The sequence below is a fragment of the Homalodisca vitripennis genome, chromosome X, assembly GCF_021130785.1.
Source record: "Homalodisca vitripennis isolate AUS2020 chromosome X, UT_GWSS_2.1, whole genome shotgun sequence".
Classification (NCBI taxonomy): Eukaryota; Metazoa; Arthropoda; class Insecta; order Hemiptera; family Cicadellidae; genus Homalodisca; species Homalodisca vitripennis.
In genome coordinates this window covers 146,601,243-146,619,579 of record NC_060215.1, presented here as the reverse complement: position 1 = coordinate 146,619,579, position 18,337 = coordinate 146,601,243, and the positions used below count along the sequence as shown (strand labels likewise).

Sequence of the window (18,337 nt, the reverse complement as noted above, 5' to 3'; positions counted from 1 at the left end):
CTGACAACATTGATAGTGATATATCATCCACTCCTGTGGTGCTAGACAATCTTCCCATATCCAGGCAGCAAATCCTAGTTCAGGCAGATGTTCACCACCATGTTTGTTTTTTGGACGATCTTCAAACAAACCAACCTCTCAGCTCTTATAAATCTTTAAGGCTTTCCTCTGAAAAAACAGAAAGGGTGAAACCAATAAACTAACCATCTTACATCAACATATGGATTCACTAGCTTCAAAAATAAACAGACTTGACCATCTTCTTCAAAAAATTAAACCTGATTTAGTTATCTTGAGTGAACATGGATTAAAAGAAGACAGCTCCTGAACACTAGACTACCTGGATATCTGCTGGCTGGGGGCTTCTCCAGAAAAAAACTTCAAGAAAGGAGGAGTAGCCATATATACTAATGAAGAGCTAGGGAACTCAACACAAAATGTACAAACCGGTATTAAAAAAACCTGGAGCCTTTGTAAAAAAATCAGCACTGGAGTATATGAGGTCAGAAGAATATATTGGGCAGCAGGACTGGATGCAGCAAAGACTGCTTACTATGCCATGGTAGAATCACACATCCGCTATGGTATAGCTGTTTGGGGAGGGACTTCTGAGAGCAATCTTAATAGTATTTTAGTACTGCAGAAAAAAGCCGTTCGAGTTTTGTCGAACTTGCAACCACTGGGCAGCTGAAGGAATGCTTTCAAATCTAACAGTTGTCGCTCTCTACATTCAAACTGTCATAACATCAAAAAAGAGATCGGGACTTACATACAAGAGGTGAAAACATCCATTCCTACATTCCCAGAATGACAAAGCCTATGAGTTCTTTAGTAATGTGTTGTATAGAACACTCAATGCAGCTTGTCCATTTAAAAAAAACAAGGGCAAAGAAGAAACAAAAGCATAGAAAGGTGTTTAACGAAGAATCTCGTAGGTTAAAAACTGACTATCTGAAGGCGTTGGACAAACAAAATTTACATGGAAGAGACATAGACAAAGTTGAAACTGTTGCAAAAAAAGGGCGTATGATCTACAGCTTAAGGAACTCAGAAAACAGGCTACATCACATTTCATTGAGCAATCTAGTAACAAGCAAAAAGCCCTATGGCAAGTGATAAATTATGAAAGATACCAGGACAACGAGACTTCAGACTCCATAGAACTAGAAATTGATGAGAAACTCCAATCAGACCCACTACTTGTTGCAAACCACCTTAATCTCTATTTTACAACAGTAGCTGACAAAACCTTATCAGAAATGGGACTCGCACAAACAAGCAAACAACTCAACCAGCTACAGAATCATATACCTGATATATCGTTATGGCCTTGTACCCTGAAAGAAACAGAAGAAGCAATTTCTAACCTCAAACAATAGCCTTTGGCTGGGGTGGATGACATCTCATCAATCCTTTAGAAAGGCTGTTTAGAGGAACTTGTACCACCTCTGACATCTATTATCAACAAAACTTTCTCCCAAGGCATTTTCCCTAGAGCTCTAAAGTTGGCAAAAGTGTTTCCAAAACTAAAAAAAGGATCTCCAACTGACATCAACAACTACAGACCTATATCCCTTCTCTCTACAGATTCAAAAGTGATTGAAAAAGTAATGTTAAACCGGCTTATAACACATTTGACCGACTACAATGTCCTAACCACTCAACAACATGGGTTTCTGAAAGGAAGATCAACAATTTCAGCATTGATAGAACTCACTGAATTCATTATAGATCAGATGGAAGATGGAGCTGCTGTGACTGGCCTTTTTCTGGATTTTACTAAAGCATTTGACTGCCTGGACCATAATATCCTCCTTCAAAAGATGAATAATATGGAAGTCAGAGGAATTGCAGCCAATTGGTTTACAAGCTACCTGGAGGGAAGAACACAAATGGTAGAAATACCATATACCAAAAACACCTTATATTGTGTAACATCAACACCACTCCCTCTAAGTAGAGGCGTTCCTCAAGGATCTGTCTTGGGGCCGGTACTTTTTATTCTGCTCACCAACGATCTCCCAAACTATCTCCAAGAGCTTAGCCAGGTACTCATGTATGCTGATGATACTGTCCCCCTCATAGCAAATAAACAAGTACAAGAACTAGAAATAACATCCTTTATCGCTCTAAATACAGCAAAACAATATTGTAATCAGAATGACTTAGTATTAAACGACCATAAGACTCAACAACTAAACTTTGGAAGAAGAACAGTTGAATTGACAGGACTCCCAGAAGTTGACCTTAATAATAAAGCTAAATACTTGGGAGTAACTATTGATGACAAACTCACCTGGACACCACATATTGATCAACTTTATTTAAAACTTAACTCCTGCATCTATGTCCTTAAAAGACTAAAGGCTACCAATACTCAGGAGATAACTAGAATTGCCTTATTTCACACTTTTTGAGGTTCATCTCCGATATGGCATAACAGTCTGGGGCAACTCCTCAGCAAAAAATGTGCAACGTATCCTGGTAATTAAAAAAGAAGCGATTAGGATCTTAGCCAACCTCAATCCACTTGACTCCTGCAGAAGTACATTTAAAGAACTAAAGATACTCACATCAGTATCCCTCTACATCCAGGAAGTTATCCTTTACACTACTAATCAAAATCTAACAAGAACAGGACAGCTCCATTATTACACCAGGCATGGAAACAATTTCCTTTTGCCGAACCACCGTCTCAACCTATATGAAGAGAAGCCATGCTACATGGGACCAAAATTGTTTAGCTGCCTTCCTGACTACTTGAAGATCTCCAGACAAAAACATTGCAAGAGGAAACTTCAAGAATGGCTCCTGGAGTGGTCCTTTTACTCAATCAAAGAATTCACTGACTTAAAACAACATCAAAATTTGTAAAATTAAAAATCACTTTTGTATATTTATATAAAATATGACTTTACTAACATGACGCTGTTGTATTTCTCCATGAAATTACAAATAAAGAATTTTTTATTTGATTTGATCATAAATATCACAGCTATTGGAGTTACTCAGACGCTTGGCAGCATTTATTATGTCATTGGGAGATGCATATTTCCAAGTAAATGACATAGATGGAATGAAATGTTTCCGAACAAGATCTGAGTGCTCAGAGTTTGGTTTGACATATTTATTTTTTGTTTAATATTTTTCACGGAATTTATAAAGAAATCATTAAAGTCATCAGAAGGTATAGCACTTGTTACTTTACTACCATTTTCTATGTTATTATTTTCCATGCTGCCTTACACTTATTATTGCTGGACTCTATAAGTTTATAATTGTACAACATTTTAGCATCTATTATTGCCTGTCTATATTCTTTTTGTAAGGTCTTAATATGTTGCTTCAGTCATTGCTGGTAGTATCTCTATTCAGTGACTTTAAAAATAAAAGTCTATCACTCATGGAAGCCAATTCATTGTTGAACCACTTATTTTTTATTTGTGCATAATGTTTTCTAAACTTCACTATTTTAATTTTTTGTAGAAATTTGATATTATTAACTAAAACAGAAAATATCACTTCAAATACTAACTCTGCACTGTATTTACCTGAAATACAATGAAAGATCAGGTTTAGCCAATCATATGAAGAAATTACAAATAAAGATGTTTGTCTATTGTCTGTAGTTTGTAGGGTAATAAACATTATTGGCTGACCAAAAACAACACAAAGGGCTTGACCGATTTCAATTTCTTTTACCAAAATACAGCAATTTTATGAGCTTCAATTTGAGGTGTCACAATGTATTAGTGGCCATTTCAAAATTTTGGCTTTGAGTACGTGGGGAGGGCATAGGGGGTGAGCACTCCCATTAAAAAAATTTTTTTTGTTCTCCCAATTAGTACTATACACTCCCATTTACAGAATTTTGGTACTTGGGCTACGAGTATTTTGGTTTTTGGGAGTACGAGTTTGAAGTTTTCAAATGAACACCCTGTATATTGAATGAACTATGATTTATTTTGTAACACAGTTTCATAGTAATCGAATGGAAAAAAACAAGCACAAAGATTCATTGGATTGGGCATAAAAGGTGAAATGTTTTAAATTATAAGAGACAATTGTTACTGCTGTTACAACTATCAATAAACACTATTTTGGAGTGTATGTACAGCACAAAATAAAGATGTTTGATCCTGATGATGTTGGGAAGAACACAATTGAGCAGCAGAATCACATCAAGGATCAAGCCACAGGTTTCAGATTGACTCATAAATGTAGTAAATAGCTTTACTTCATCAATAATCATAGAATAACAGTATTCTGATTTTCAGGTGGATGTTTTTCAACTACTGGAATGATGAGTATTACTTTCAGTGGTACCATCAGGTGTTCTTCTCGGTGACTGAAGTGGTATCATCCGCACAGGTCCTCCTTCTCGCTGACAGGCAGGTCGGCCTCACCGTAGCTAGAACTCTACCTGTTGTTACCATCGCTTTCATCCATATTCTCGCATCCTGTTCAGATCAATTCTTCCACAACGTTTTACAGGGAGAAGGATACTCTTATCAGGTGGGCAAATGATAGAATTCATGTAATTTTAGTTACATAGATGTCAAGTCAAGTCAAGTCAAAATATCTTTATTACATTATCATCAAGATAAGTATAGTGTCACATTAATAAGACATTAAAAGATCTGAAAGTTAAGGCGTCAAGAATTGCAACAGTCAAAAAATTCATTTAAAGTATAAAAGGGCCGATCTTGTAACCAGTTCTTCAGGTCTCTTCTAAAGAGTCGCTTGTCGCTTTCCTTCAGCACGTCTGGCAGGGCGTTCCACATCTTGGCACCGATGTAGCTTGTCTTCTTTTCAGTAGAGCTGAGTTTGTGCACAGGTAGGCAGTAGTTGTTGGCATGTCTGGTGTTGTACTGGTGGAATTGTGATCCACTTCTAGCAGATTCCGGTTCCTTGATGTGGACGTGGGTTATTGCCTCCAGGATGTACAAGTTGATCACTGTAAGAATCCTCAGTTCTTGGAAGGCTGCTCTACAGGATTCTCTGAATTGTAGATTATACAGGATTCTAATGGCCCGTTTTTGGAGGATAAGAATGTGCTGCATGTTCCCTGCTTTAGTGCTGCCCCATACTGCAATCCCATATCTGAGATGTGGTTCAAATAGAGCATGATAAGCTGTTTTTTTGGTTATCATATCATTTACATTTTTCATTCTTCTTATAACAAACAGTCCTGTACTTAATTTATTGCAGAGAGTATCTATATGAGCCGTCCATGAGAGTTTGTCATCAAGAGTTATACCAAGGTATTCTGTGGTTGTGACTTCTTCCAGTTCAGGTAGTCTTCCGGTTTTCTTGCTTTGCTTACCCGGTATTAGCTGCTTAGTTTTACTTTTGTTGACAACAAAGTCATTGTTGTGACAGTATTGTATTGCCATGTTTAGGGCAACAAAGCTGTGTACTTCAAGTTGGTCAGCTCTTGGTCTACCAAGCAGCAATACTGAGTCATCGGCATACATTAGCGTTTCACTGTAGTCTTGCATGTACCTGGGGAAGTCGTTTGTGAAAAGTATAAAAAGGACAGGTCCTAAGACCGATCCTTGAGTAATTAGTTTTGGTTTAGAGCTAACTGTGTCTATTTTGCCATCTACTAAATGTGTAATTTCAACCAGTTGGCTTCGGTTGGTTAGGTAACTGGAGAACCAGGCGTTTTACATTCCCTTGTATTCCTAGAGTGGCTAATTTCTTTAATAGGTAGTCATGATCCAGGCAGTCAAAAGCTTTACTGTAGTCTAAGAGTACAGCAGTAGGTGTGTTTCAAATCAAATCAAATCAAATATTTATTTGTTGTAAACATGTTCACATGTATAACAAAGTCAACTTAAAAGGTTACTTAACCTAACTTAAAGAGTTAACAACTTCGTAAAATTCTGTTACATCGTATAAGCAGGTTGTAACTAGAAAGTTCTTTAGTTTTTGTCTAAATCTAGTGAGTGGCAGCTCTTTAATACCTTCCGGCAAAACATTAAACATTTTTATGCCTTGGTATAGAAAACTCTTCTGAGTTGCAGAGTATCTGCATCGTTCACTTATAAGTTTATTTTTGTTTCTAGTTGCATAGTTATGGACCTCAGACATTGCAGGCAAAAGTGCCAAGTTCCTCTTAACAAACAAGAGTGTGCTAAATATATACATAGAAGGCAATGAAAGGACACCTAACCTAATGAAGAGCTCTTTACAGTGGGCCTGCCAGTGTGCATCACAAATCAGACAGATTGCTTTTTTTTGCAGCACAAAAAGCTTCTGTACATATCCATGGTTTGCCCAGATTGAAGTTCCATAAGAGAGGTAGCTATGTATGTGGCCATAGTAAACACAGAGCAGAACACCAACAGAGACACTGCCTTTAAGTGCTCTGATCATGAAAATGCCTTTTGAAATTTTGTTCGCAAGACTGTCAATTTGCTGATGCCATTTAAGATTGCTCTGGACTGTGAACCCCAAGAATTTTGAGTGGGTTACTTCCCCCCGATTGCTAAGGCTGAAAGCAAGGTCCTGAGTTTTCCCGTCATTAAGGCTTAACTTATTTGCATTACACCAGTCATGAATGGTTTTAGTTTTGGCGTTGATTATGTAACCCACATTTTCTGCACTGTTACCCTGGACACACACTGCCATAATCGTCAGCAAATAGAAATGATTTTACTGAATGAGCATTTAGGTTGTACGGCAGGTCATTAACATAGAGTATGAAAAGCAAGGGTCCCAAAATGGACCCTTGTGGGACACCTTGTTTTACACTTAACTGTTTTGAGTAAGAGCCATTTAGGAATACGGATTGCCATCGATTGTTCAAATAAGATCTTAAGAACTGCACTACACTGTTGTCAATAGAACAAAAATACATCTTATCCAGTAAAATATGATGCGACACTGTGTCAAAGGCCTTGGACATATCAAATGATCTGAAAAGAACGTTCAGGTTGTTCTCCAGTCCTTCAAAACAATTCAAGATCAAATCCTGAGTAGCTTCAACAGTGCTATGGTTAGGTCTAAAGCCGTACTGATTCTTGGACAATAACTTATTTGATTCCAAGAAGGAGGAAAGTTGTTCATGAATGAGACGTTCCAAGACCTTTGACAGCGTCGGAACAATGGATATTGGCCTATAGTTGGCACAATCATCCCTAGGCCCTCTTTTGTGTATTGGAATGACCTTACTTACTTTTAGTTTGTCAGGATAAATACCCTGCTTAATACACAAGTTGAAAAGATATGTTAGTACTTCACAAATAGACCTAGCTGATAACTTCAGTATTGCTGCATTGGTGCCATATATATCAAGGCAAGTGCTATTATTCAGTTGGTTTATGGCTAGGTAGACTTCTTCTACTGTAAAACTTCTAAGAGTGAATAACCCTACTGAATTGTTTCCTGTTGCACAGTTCTCACTATTGTCAAGAAAAACACTATGATTAGGCTTATTTACATCAGTTGGTATGCTATTACAAATTTGTTCTACACTGGTAAGAAAAAAATTGTTAAAAGCATCAGGCGTTAAATTAGCGTTAATATTGGGAGGCTTTCCTTCTTCTAGTTGATCTAGAAGAAAATCTACTAGGCTTATCAGTGCTGTGCTCGTTGATTTTCCAGCCAGGAAACCATGTTGATTGTGTGTTAGCAGTTTATTAAGTGAGAGGTGTTCATACAGTCTGATTAAAACTATTTGTTCAGTTATTTTAGAAAAAGTAGGTATTAGCGAAATGGGACGGTAGTTGGCTGCTTGGTTTGCGGAACCTTTTTTGAATTTGGGATAATTTTTAGCTATTTTGAGTGCTGAGGGAAAGGTCCTGAGCTGAAAGACTTATTTGTAATGTGTATCAGTTCATCCTCACAAAACTTTAATAGTTTAGAGGATATATCATCATACCCCGCTGAAGTTTTAGGTTGCAGTGATTTAATAATTTTAGACATTTCTTTTATACAAGTTGGTGTTAATACAAGATTTGGAGGAACTGTGTTAAGAACTGGTAAAGTTGGTTGTCTTTTAACATTTCCATTGCTTTTTATTGTTTCTTCAGCAATAGTGGTGAAGTATTGATTTTAATGGTCTGCTATCTCTAATGGGTTTGTTTTAACTTTTAGACCTGCCCTTGAACTTCAAGTCTAGTTAGATGGATTGTCTCTTCTTTGGGTTTTCTTTCAGAGTTTATTATATTCCAGATAGTTTTTGATTGATTTATTACTGGATTCTGCAATTTTAGATGTATTTATTTTTTTTCTTATTTGTCGTATTTGCAAATCATATTCCTTTTTTAAATTTGATGCTATTCTCTTGTGTTCTTCCATACCGCTTGAAGTGCGGTATGTGTTTTGGGCTCTTTGAAACTGAGTTTTTAGTTCTATTGCAGTGGGGTTGCATGGTTGGTTTTTCTTTTATGCCTTGCATTTATTTGGGGGACATGTTTGATTTAATGCTTGCTGAATCAGGGTATAAAATTTAGCATATGCACTATTTGTGTCTACTGTACTGTATACTTTAGTCCAGTCTTCTTGTTTCAATAGCTGTTTTAACTTAAGTAGGTTTCTATAATTAATGTGTCTTTGTTTTGTTGTCAGAGTTGAAGGTGGGTCTGTGTCTCTAGCAATCCTGCACATCTGACCTGTGTGGTCTAGAACTCCAATATTCAATTCACCTGGCAACAGGTTGGTGCAGACACAGTCTATTGATGTTTGAGACGTTGGTATTATTCTGGTAGGTGGGAGATTGACTCTATACATGTCATGTCCACTAAGTGTGTCTCTCAGCTGGAGGTAGTCGTTCCTTCTAGCAAGGGAGTCTATGTTTATATCCCCAATGAGTATAGTGGAGTATTTTTCAGCAGATATTCTTTCAAGGACATCATTGATTACTTCTAGTCCTGCCTCTAGATTTCCTTGTGTTCTATAAATTCCTATTACAAAAAGTATTGATTTTTTAAAGGTAACTTTTAATGCGGCTACTTCACAAGTCATTTCAATGCAAAGCTCTTTTAAGTTAACTGTTTCAGTTTTAACTGTTAATGAATTTATTGTGTAGATTGCAACACCTCCCTTTGTATGAATTTCACGACAGAAAGATGCTTTCAAAGTGTAGCCAAGAGCCTGGTGTTGTTAAGAGTATCCTTTTTTTGTCCATGTTCTGTGAGAACTACTATATGAGGTTTTAGTATGTTTAACTGTGCATTAAGCATCTCAATTTTATTGGCCATCCGGTCTGTGTTTGGATGAAATAGTGTCAATGGATTACTTCGATCTTTCCATTTCTGTATGCGTTCATTTTTCTGTGGAGAGGGGCTAAAAAACTATTGTTTGTTTGGGAGTTTTGAGTTGGTGTTTGTATGGGTAACTCGGTTACTGAAAGGTTAGGGTATATGTTTTTATAGTGTTCAATATTGTTATTGAAAAAATCTACTATTGTTTCTGCTTTCCTTCTTATCCTAGCATGTTCTGGTGGGAGTCTACAGGTTTTAAGCGGCTGGCTAATTGTCAATCTAGCAATTTCTTTAAGGGGTGATTCTTCTTTTCCTTTAGAGCAGGAAATATAAGTCATAGTAGCTTCTTTTTTCTTTTGAACTTGGAGCGAGACACTGTAGATTTTTGTTGTTGTATTTGACTTTTTTTATAGTCAGTGTTTAATATAGGTATCTTCTTCTGAGATTCAGGCGTTAATAGTTTTTTGTTGGCTGGTTGAAGGGTGCTTATGGTTTAATTTATTTGTTATAGGATTTTTATATTTCACTGATTGTGAGAGTTTAGTTTCTAAGTGATCTTGAACTACTGACAATACATGCTCCATTTTGTCTTGACGGATTTTAATTTTAGCTATTTCAAGAAGGAGGTTTGAAGAAGAGTTTTGTTGGGTTTCTGTAGAGTTGGTTTGTGTTGCTATAGTGTTTTGGGGTTTTGAGACATGCAAATGATTATTTTCATCATGGCACTGACTGCTTTTCATTTTATTTATGATTTCTTTAAGTTTTGTTATCTCTTTTTCATTGTTGCAAATTATTTGCTCTTTTTCTTTGTCCTGTTCCTCAAAAGTAAGAGCAAGTTGAGACTGAAGTTCTTTCTCTTTCTCTGAGCACCAACTCACTAGTTGGTGCTCAGCTTTGTTTAGGGCTTCCTTTAAGGTCATGTTTCTGTTGATTAAAGCTTCATTTTCGCGTTCAAGCTCTTCAAATTTCATCTCAAGTTCAGTCCTTCCAAGCTCAGTTAACTTGGTGATGTGTTTGACTAGCTCTGAGTTTTGAAGAACTTGGTTGTGCAATTCTTGTTTTAGATTACTATTTTCGATTAGTAGAGCATGTCTTACCTCCGCTGCTAAGGTAAGCGATGTCTCACGGTCAGCATCTTTTAAGTTTTGAATTTTGGCGTGTACATCTTCAATAGTACTTTGTTGCGGGGCGATTTTTTTCCTTGTTTGTATTAATTTCACTGTCTGAGGAAGTTGTCTCTTTATCCATTGAGTTTAAGCAGTAGTCTGAGGTTGGCTTTAAATCTTCATTAAGATTGTGAGAGGGGATTTCAATATTTGGGGAAGATTTTTTAATTTTTGAGATTATCTGTTAACTGTGTTCCATAATTGTCCAAATTGTCAGAGTAGGAAGTCAGGCAGGATTCTTTTACTGATGCAGTTTTATTGTCTCAAAAAAAAGTAACAACATACTTAAATGGCTTGTTTTCAGTGTTATCTATTTCTGTTATAATAGCTGGCCAGTGGAGATAGCCCTTCAGTTTTGCAAAGACTATATTTCCTACTGAAAAATTGTTCATAGTAGCAATTATTATGAGGTATAATTAAGTTTAATTTTTTGAAAATTTATTCTCGAAGTTCAGATGTAAAAGTCCAGGTGCAAAATTAATCAGTTATTAAAAGTTTGGCCGTTTCTTTGTGTTGCTACGTTCCACGTTGGTCGCCATTCTGCTACAATCCAGGTCCCACATTTGTTGTGCCAAATTTGCTCATGATCGGTTTTCCAAGTGTGCCGCCCCTCGTTGGTTGTGCGACCCGCTTCACGTCGGCATTTAAACAACAATCAAACCTCAATGTCTGTGGCGTTGTTTGAAGTGTAGTTTGTGTTAGTGAAAATAGGCTACACGCTATATATCACCAGCACTGGGTCTATATCTATCTCAGGTTTTTTTAAGTAGGTTGAATGATGGTTCAAAACTCAATATTACTCCATTGAAAGTTCTGATCAATATGATTATTTACATCATGATAAAGTTCACAAAATATTCACTGTGTTCTCATTAATCACCCTGACTCTAATAAGCCTTGAAAGTAATACTCTTCAAGTTAAAGTTTATTTTCTTACTTACCACTTCTTTGTAGATGGGATAGTCAATGAAAGACAAAGCAAATGACCTTGATGTCAATTTATTTTATGTTATACTGTCTAATTCTACTCAATTTGCTTTGATAATTTGTTCACTAACACAACATCCCATCCCTGATTACAACTTCAATGCACTATTGTACAGTTTTATATTTCATCACTACTGTACCAGGAGGATCTACAGGAGTACACGTCCTTCTTGCTTCAAGTCTATAAAGAGAAGAAGGATTCTCCCTCTAAAACCACGCATACCGGCTCAAACAATACTCATCCCCTCTCCCGTTCAAATCAGCGTCTTCACCATTGAATATAATTTGATTCTTTTCTCATTGTCGAAATTTATCACGTTCACTATAATTGATCAATTTAAGCCTTTCTATTTTCTTTTATTATTTTTCTAAAGCTTTCTTTATTTAAATTTTTTGGCAACATGTGCTTTCTGACGTCATCAATACGCAAGTCATTTTATCCCACAATTGGCTTTTCTGCGTAATTTTATTTAGTACTTTTGTAAAACACGAATTTTGGTTATGTTTAACTCTAATTAATTAAAATTAATTCATTTTAATTAATTAAATTTGTTCCCGTATAAAGTTTAATATATTTCTCCGTTATTAATTAAATAAATCTCAATTCCGACAACATGTGATTCACTGACGTCACAGTCTGCCAATTCCCCGCGAATATTCAAATGTCGTAATTTGACCTGTCACACAACCCCCAAATATAAATTGATCACATATTTGTTGTCAATTTATTTTTCTCCTCCAAGTAATTAAATCTTTCAAATTTTTGTTCAATTAAACTATCATTTAAATTTCTTAATAATTTTGTTAACACATGTAAGAGTATTCACATAAAACAAAGTAAAATATCAAAGTAAAGCAAAATGCTTACAATCATATAACACAAATTAACTACACAAATTACAATGTATATATAAATCAACTACACAAATTACAATGAATATTAAACAATTACACAAATTATAGTGTACATATAAATCAATTACACAAATTTCAATGCATATATAATTAACTATACAAATATCAATGAATTTATAAATCAACTACACAAATTACAATGAATATTCGTATATAAGAACAGTACTAAAGTTTTTAAATATTTTTAAACTGAATACATGTAACCTTTACATGTTTTGAATATAATGTTTAATGTGTCCATTTGACACAACATAATGTTCAATACAAGTTAACACTATTAGATTATACTAGATTTTACACACACAAGTTATGATAATACATAAATACCTTGTAAAAGATCCTAAACATATTCTTACTGATGAACAATATTATAACATCCTTATATTGTCATCTCCTACTGGAAACATATTACACACGCTATATACTATATTACATTACTCTTGTCACATCTTATTTTAAATATTTAAACAAACCTTATACTAATCTGTTCTCACTATCACTCTGGGATGTCCTATTAAATATGATCTAAATTTTTTGCAAAGTTAATACTACAGCTAACAGTTCCTTTTCTGTGATTGTGTAAAATTTTTGCACTTGTGTTAAAGCCTGGCTATAAAATGATATCACCTATTCCTCATTGATTTCATCTAACTGATATAATATTCCACTAATGTTAAGGTCACTTGCATCTGTATTTAAATAAAATGGTTTGTTAAAATCTGGATCTTTTAAAATGACTGCATTTAGAAATTCTGTTTTAATTTGTCCAAATGCCTTTTCCTCTTTTTCTGTCCACTTCCATTCTATTTTATTACTCAATAAATTATTTAACTGTCCTATTAAATAACCATAATGTCTTTGAAACTTTGCATAATACAAACATAATCCATTAAACATTTGCAATTCTTTTATGTTTGTAGGTCGTTTGAAATTCACTATCTGTTCAATTTTATTTTTATCCATTTTAATTCCTTCAGCTGAAATAATGTATCCTAAATAATTTATCTCTTTCCTTAAAAATTGTGATTTCTTTAATTTGATTGTTATTCCTCCTTCTTTTAATCTACTTAAGACCTGGTCTACATGTTTTAAATGTTCTTCATATGTGTTTGAAGTGATTAATATATCATCCACATATGTAGTTACAAACTCTGTCAAGTCATGACCTAATTCTTTGTTTAACCCTTTAATGAACAACGCAGTACTAACATTCAAACCATATGGTAGTCTTTTATATTGTAAATTCCTCCCTTCGAAGACAAACGCTACATATTTTCTGGACTCTTTACTTAATTGTGTTTGTAGAAATCCCTGTGATAAATCTAATGATGTCATATATTTAACTCCTATAAACTTTTTTAATACATCATCTGATGTCATATATTTAACTCCTATAAACTTTTTTAATACATCATCTATGTTTATTGGTGATTCCCTATCTGGTATTATGTGTTGATTCAAATTCCTACTCTCTAGACATATTCTCAATGACAGATCCTTTTTAACTACACACACCAATGGGTTAGAATATGGACTATCAGACTCCTCTATTATGTCTCCTTTCAACATATTTTCTATTTCCTTTCTTACACCTTCCCTCTTTGAATAAGGTATTGGATAGGATCTTCCTACAAATGGCTTTTCATTTGTTATATTTAATTTGGCCTCATAATTCTTTATACAACCTGGTTCATCTGAAAAAATATCTTCATTTTTCATCAGTATACTTTTTAATTTATTTAAATCCTCATTTTCCTTTACTTCACAATGTTCTAATATTTCTAAAACCTGTTTATCCTTCTCATCATTAAGTTTGTCCTTCATATTTTCTGTATGTGTTTTACATAAAAATGTTATGTTGTTCCAAGAATTCTTCAGCTCATCTTCATTTACTAATGTATTTATGTAATTGCACCTAATTAACTTTATACCATTGACTATATCCTCTGATTCACAGTTTGATTCAGTAAATTCAACATTTAATACTTCCTTATCTACCTCCAACTTTATCCTTCCATGTTCAAAGTCAATTTTTGCATTGTGTTCTCTTAAGAAGTCACATCCTAGTATTATTCCCAAGTTCACTGCTTTAACTACTAGAAAATTTATTTGAAATAATATTTATTCTCTATTTCCACCTCTATCATGACCTGTTTATCTATCCTTTTACTTCTAATACCTGTTACTCCTATTATACTCAAATTTGTTACCGGCAGCTCTAAAATCTCAAGTACATTTCTTTCCTTTATCTCATTATAATACTTTTCTGACATTATTGTTGCCTGGCTTCCTGAATCTATTATCATGTGATACTCCTCTTTATTTATTTTTCCAACTATCTCAGGTAGTGCTTCTGCTACTGGTTTTATGGGAATTTTATTATAATTATCTTCATTGGTCAATTCATCAAACATGTCATTCTCTGGTATAAAAGCTGTATTCACCCCTAGCCTTAGTCCGGATTTTTTCTTATCTGATCTTATCAGATTTCTAAGCTCATTTGCTAGAATTGTTAGACCCTCTTTATTCAGATGTACTAAATCTTCACACCATTTTCCTTTATAAAATATTTCTTTTTCATATAATTTCACATTACAGTCTGTACTATCATAGTTATCATAATACTTCTCTGCCACTTCCAAAACTGTAATTTTTTCACTATTTTCTTTACTTTTTATATGTTCATTTATTCTCTCGTTTATTTAAATGATACCTGTCATTCACACCTAACTTTGGTATGGGTGGAATTGTTACCAAGATTATTTTTTCAGCTTTCTCCAGTAAATCCTCTACCAGTTTGTCATAATCATCACAAATGCTTCTTACCCCTTTATCTCTTAATAAATCATTTGTACCTATCTTTACTATTAGCTGTCTTTCTAAATCATTTGCATGTTTTAGCTCTCTGGTCAACTGTTCAATTGTCTGACCTCCTATGCATAAGTTAATTCTCTTTCCTCCTTTCTCTCTATATTCACCTCTTAAATTCATTATTTTCTCCCCAAATCTCCTAAGTTGAGAGTCTCCTATCATTTGGTATCCCTCAAAATTAGGTTCTTTTTTCTCAATCGTTTCCTTCATTCTAGTCTGTCCTACCCATTTGTTTTCCATCCGGTTTTCCTCTAGTCACCTATTACCTCTCATGCTTCCTCTTCCCCTTGTATATTCATATTGATCTCTCTGATGCCTTGTTTCGTTGTTTTCATACCTTTCTTTCTCCTTTCCATAATCATTTGTACCTATGCCCCTATTATCATTTTGTCTTCTCCTATCATTCTCAAACTCTACTCTCTCCCTATTATATGTGTCCCTATTGTAATATGGGCCTACTCTAGTCAAATTATTTCCTCTTATATTCCCTCTAACTTGTGTCCCTCTATATGGTGTATCTCTAGGTCTTAAATTCTTGTATTGATTTACATTTCTATTAAGTGTTGTCTCATTTCTCATATCAAATGATCTGTCATAACTTCTATATGTGTCACTATTCAGTATATTAAGTTGATTCAACAGGTTTTCTAGATCTTCCGATCTTTCAACATTTTGGGCTGCAGCAATTGCACTACTTATGGTTCTAGGAACATGTTTGCTTATGTATGCTAGGAATGTTCCCATGTCAATTCTAGTTTCTAAATACTGGCTTTTATTATAAAATTCCAATACATAGGTTACTAGATTATCAAATCCAACCCTATATGTACCGTTACCCATTAGTTCTTTCTCAAACTTTTTCTGTTCCCCTATGGACCAATATTTCCCTTTAAAACTCCTATAAAACTGTTCAAAGTATTTCCAATTATTTATGTGCTGTCATCCCCACTTTCCTGCTTCATTTTTCATATATTTTAAAATTATCAATACCTGGAAGTCCCAGCCTTCTCCATTTTTCTCTATATATTTTTTACAAGCTTCCAAAAATTCCATAAGATGTACATTATTTTTTATTGGATCAAATTCCAATAAGAATATTTCTGTGTTTGTTGGTTGGCTTATTCTCATACCCACCATGCTTTGATTTCTCATCATATTCTCTAGTTGTGTTTGTTTGTTTTCTAATTTCCCTAAAGTTTCATCCAATCTCTTATTCAGGGATTTTTCTACTCTATTTCCCATGTCCTATATTTCCTGTAAACTGCTGCCCGTTATTGACTTGTTCTCTATGTCCTTACTCGCCTTACCATTTTCTCCATCCTGGTCAAGTTCTAAATTAGCTCTGTCCCTATCTACCCTACCATTTAATTCATCTAATCTTGTTTTAAATCTCTTATTTAACTTTTCTAATCTTTGATCTATTTTCTTTTTATCATCCTCAATGTGTACAAACCTTTTCTCAATTTCCCTCATATCTTCTTCTCTTTTATCTTTTAATTTCTTTATCTCCGTAGTAACCTCTCCTCTAACCTGACTTTTAAGTTTACTCCTCTCACCTTTGTTTTTCTCAGCTTGTTCACTTAGTTCAAGTCTGACCCCCTCCTCCAACTTCCTTAATTCTTTATCTAAAGTATTTAAGTCTTTATTTATCTCTACTCTCATAACTTCCGTTGTCTCTACTATTTTATTGTTTAACTCACCTCTCATCTGTTCCATGTCTCGTTTTAACTGCTCATTACTTCTTTGTATTTCCGTTCTTAGTTCCTCATAATTGTGTTTTAACTCCCTTTTTAATTCCTCACTATTCTGATCTATTTTATGATTTAGATCCCTCAATTCCTCATTATTTTTATCCATTTTATCATTTAACTGCTCATTATTTTTATCCATCTTTTCGTTCAAGTCCTTCCTTAATTCCTCATTATTTTTCTTTAACTCCTCATTATTTTTATCCATCTTTTCATTCAGACTATTCATCATAGTCCTCATGAATGCAATAAGACCTTCATCCCTATCAACTCCTACTGGACTACTGACTCTGCTAACCTCATTCTCATTCTCGGGCACATTCTGTCACAGTGTCAATGATCTTGAGGTCCAGGTGTAAAAATCAGTTTTTAAAAAACAATCAGTGTCTGACTCTTCATTAAAAAGGTCTCTTCTAGTGGTCAAGAGTAAAAATATGTCAGATCAATAAAGCGAGCTGTTTTTTTATACTATATGTATATCCCTATTGTCTCCTGTCTTCAAAACTAGATCTGAAATCTATCTCGTTGGCTCGTGTCATTTTTCTTTTTTAGTGTAGTAACAATAAATCAGGTTAAGGTTATTTCAGATTTTGGGCCTTTTTGTAGAGGTTGGTACACCTCACAACATTTTTTTCTTTGAAGCAGTTTTTTTAATAATCCCACAATACCAAAAATGATAATGTTCAAAGGCAACATGAAGTGATGTCGCCCCACCTCGGTTAAACATGTAATAGAGCACTTTAAATGCATTTTAAACATAGATCAATAAATGTTTTAACTATTTCCTGACAGAACACGGCCACTGCGCAGCTGGTATGCTACATCATATTTCGCTGACAAATTAGATTAGTTCGGCGGGTTCTACTGGCTCTGCGTTATGCTGCTACCTCTCTGAAATAGTTTGAACTATTTGAAACGATATTTCAGCCGTTTTTACACAGTACATGTACTGGTTTGTTGACGAGCAACAAAAGTTTCAGCTGAATGAATTGTCTGCAGATGTAAACAGTCTAGTTGAGCCTCTATGAATTGGTTCTTTAATTTGTAACTTTATTATTTTAGATTGAGTAGATTTTAGTGTTGAAACACTGTTTAAATTATTAGTTTAGTATTATTTATTTTAGAATAGCTGCAAGTACAATTCGATTACAAATTAATGACATTAGTGATATACTAGATGACAATTTAACATCTGTGATGAAGATTCTTGCCTCCTCCACCTGATTTAGGCCTAGATATCCCTAACAATAGCATTGATGACGAGGTAGGGTTTGGAACTGATTATGAAATTGATTTAGATGTAGCAGCTCAGGAAACAAGTAGGCCTCAATAAAAGATTAAGAAAACTGCCTAAAGATCACAATTAATCAGTTGTTGACAAAATTGATCTTGAATTCAACCATTTTGAGTACAATTTGGTTTCTGGATATAAACCTCC

At 34.4% G+C, this 18,337-nt stretch overlaps 1 protein-coding gene across 5 annotated transcripts in view; it reads left to right on the top strand.

Annotated features, from left to right (window-relative positions):
* Positions 1-18,337, top strand: part of LOC124369984 — a 66,469-nt gene that overhangs the window by 39,075 nt on the left and 9,057 nt on the right. For 4 of the 5 annotated variants that reach the window (XM_046828225.1, XM_046828226.1, XM_046828227.1 and 1 more), the window contains one exon: positions 4,278-4,515. In XM_046828225.1, the coding sequence (XP_046684181.1) occupies positions 4,278-4,515 (238 nt within the window). Of the gene's footprint in view, positions 1-4,277; positions 4,516-8,577; positions 8,665-18,337 lie in introns of all 5 variants that reach the window. The other variant, XR_006923135.1, reaches the window with a different exon arrangement.